The sequence below is a fragment of the Cyprinodon variegatus genome, unplaced genomic scaffold (assembly GCF_000732505.1).
Source record: "Cyprinodon variegatus isolate N-32 unplaced genomic scaffold, C_variegatus-1.0 Scaffold1227, whole genome shotgun sequence".
In the NCBI taxonomy this organism is placed as follows: Eukaryota; Metazoa; Chordata; class Actinopteri; order Cyprinodontiformes; family Cyprinodontidae; genus Cyprinodon; species Cyprinodon variegatus.
In genome coordinates this window covers 205717-207967 of record NW_015151680.1, presented here as the reverse complement: position 1 = coordinate 207967, position 2251 = coordinate 205717, and the positions used below count along the sequence as shown (strand labels likewise).

Sequence of the window (2251 nt, the reverse complement as noted above, 5' to 3'; positions counted from 1 at the left end):
ATTAGGTCTGTTCTAGAAGATATCGACAGCAAATTAATTTTAAAAGAGGAACAGAGAAACGCGATCAAGGCTCATCTTCTTATTCTAGGCGTGAAACTGCACGCTTTGATTTTTGTTAACTATGCGTCGCTTAACATACGTCACGCACTCCGCTGCTCTGATTGGTTGTAGGTCTATCCAATTGAGTGCAGCTCTATGGAGCAGCATCAGACTCATTCTGACTAGAATTGAGTAGGACCACGTCAGGCTACTGGTTCTGGGCTCTGACGGCCCGCCGGGTCAGAACCGGGCCAGACATAAACCCAGAAACTCAACAAGTTCTTGGTTTTTTTCAACCCGGTTCTGATCCGTTCTAATGTGACTGAGGGAAAGGCTCACCTTGACTTGCAGAACGTTCTGCTCCTCCAGAACTCAGCGAGTCCAGCACCTGATCGGCCTTTTGGATCAGCGCCTCCATCCTGTTACCGGGCAGCAGAGCCAGCGACCCGGTTCTACCTCTGAACCAAGCCGCCGGCTCGTCAGAACCCGTCCCTCCTGCAGCCATGGCAGAAATCTGCTGGGCCAGCTGGAGCCTCAGAGCCCGGAGCGTCTCCTCACCTCCGACCTGAACAGAACATTTGAAGACCGGATCAGAACCATCTGAGCTTCAGCATCAGCAGCAGCTCCAACATCTCAGAACCTCTCCATCCTCCGGCCCACCTGTCTGGGTCCAGCCTGTGGTTCCTCAGCCTCCGTCCAGCCTGGATCTTCACCTCCTGGAACATCTGAGGAAACAGGAAGAGGCGCTAGGTTCTGGACCGGTTCTACTGGAGACACAGACCATCTAAACCCCCTAGATCCCCTCATATGGACCCAAAACATCCCTGAGATCCTCTGGAAGGTCAGATGGTACCGAGACAAAACCAGATGGGAGCCGAAACGGGCCTTGATGGATTTATTCCCTCCTGTGGCTCCATGAGTTCTCAGAGTGTTTTTCCGTGTGTTCTCTTTGTGTTCTCCGCATGTTCTCCGTTCTTTTATACACTTCGGGTGAAGAAAATGGAGCAAACCGCTCTAAACGCCATGTGATGTCACTGCGTGCCTCATTCCAGGGAAATCTAGCGTTTGCTTGCCAACGCAGCACACTGCATTTCTACGGTAAAAAAGGCTTTTGGTGGTTTGATGGAAATTGTTTGTGTTCTTTGCTTTGCGTTGCTTTTCAGACGCCAGCAGGATTCAACCGAAAGAGGAAGTGGAATCATTGTGATCTCATCACGCCTGCATGTGTCAGAAATGTCCTGAGATTAGACCTATAGACTGCCGGAGATAGGCTCCGCCCCCCATCGCAACCCTGACAAGGACCTAGTGGGAGAAGATGGATCCATCACTCTTTCTCCTTCCATTTCCTGTGAGGTCTCCTGGCGCCACCTTGTGGCCGCAGGCTGCTTTGGAAACCAGCTGTAGTTCTGCATCAGGAACAGAGGCTGAGGCGTGAGGAGGGAATAAGAACCTTCATCCATGTTCGGCTTAATGAACCGGTTCTGTCCGGTTTGGAGCTCCTTTAAAGCAGCTATGAAGAATCTTCAGATGTTTGAAGGTGTTCTGGAACCAGCTGAACCAGGTTCTACTAACTAGTTGGGCAGTAGGGTTCATACCTGGCTGGTCCCGCAGCTCCGGGTCGTCGACGCTGCAGTGCCGCACCCAGGCCGGGTACTGCAGGTCCGGCAGGCTGCTGATCTCAGAACCGTCCATGTGGGCCTTGTTGCTGGTCAACCAGTGGGGGAGGTGGAGATCTGCAGCTGTCAGAGGAGACTGAGGAGACAAGTACGGTTAGGACAGAAACTCTGAACCCAGAGGAGCATCAATGAGCCCAGGAGAACACCTACAGAACCTCTGTCCACCGACGGGTCCGACTCCGGTTCTCCTCTGTGCCTGGAGGACAGGGCATAGAAAAGACAAGCAAAGGATCACCTGACCAGTTCTGACCAGTTCTGATCTGTTCTGACCAGTTCTGACCAGTTCTGACCAGTTCTGACCAGTTCTGACTTGTTCTGACCTGTTCTGTTTGAACAAGAATACCAGAACCGACCCGTTTAGTTCAAAGCCGGATCCAGTTCAGAAAAAACAGAACCATGAGAAACAAGGAAGTGGATCAAGATCCTGGACCGGACTGGAACAGGTTCTCCTCTATGGACCAACTCCTGTTCCATCCATCATCCATCCATCCATCCATCATCCAACCAACCATCATCCATCCATCCATCCATCCATC

At 51.8% G+C, this 2251-nt stretch overlaps 1 protein-coding gene across 1 annotated transcript in view; it reads right to left on the bottom strand.

The window, feature by feature from the left end:
- Positions 1-260: 260 nt before the first annotated feature.
- Positions 261-2251, bottom strand: part of LOC107102268 (chromosome unknown open reading frame, human C18orf54) — an 8392-nt gene continuing 6401 nt past the window's right edge. The window contains exons 7-10 of the mRNA XM_015401499.1: positions 1866-1911; positions 1635-1791; positions 700-764; positions 261-604 (exon numbers count right to left, since the gene is read on the bottom strand). Of these exons, the coding sequence (XP_015256985.1) occupies positions 353-604; positions 700-764; positions 1635-1791; positions 1866-1911 (520 nt within the window). The 3' untranslated portion in view covers positions 261-352. The remainder of the gene's footprint in view (positions 605-699; positions 765-1634; positions 1792-1865; positions 1912-2251) is intronic.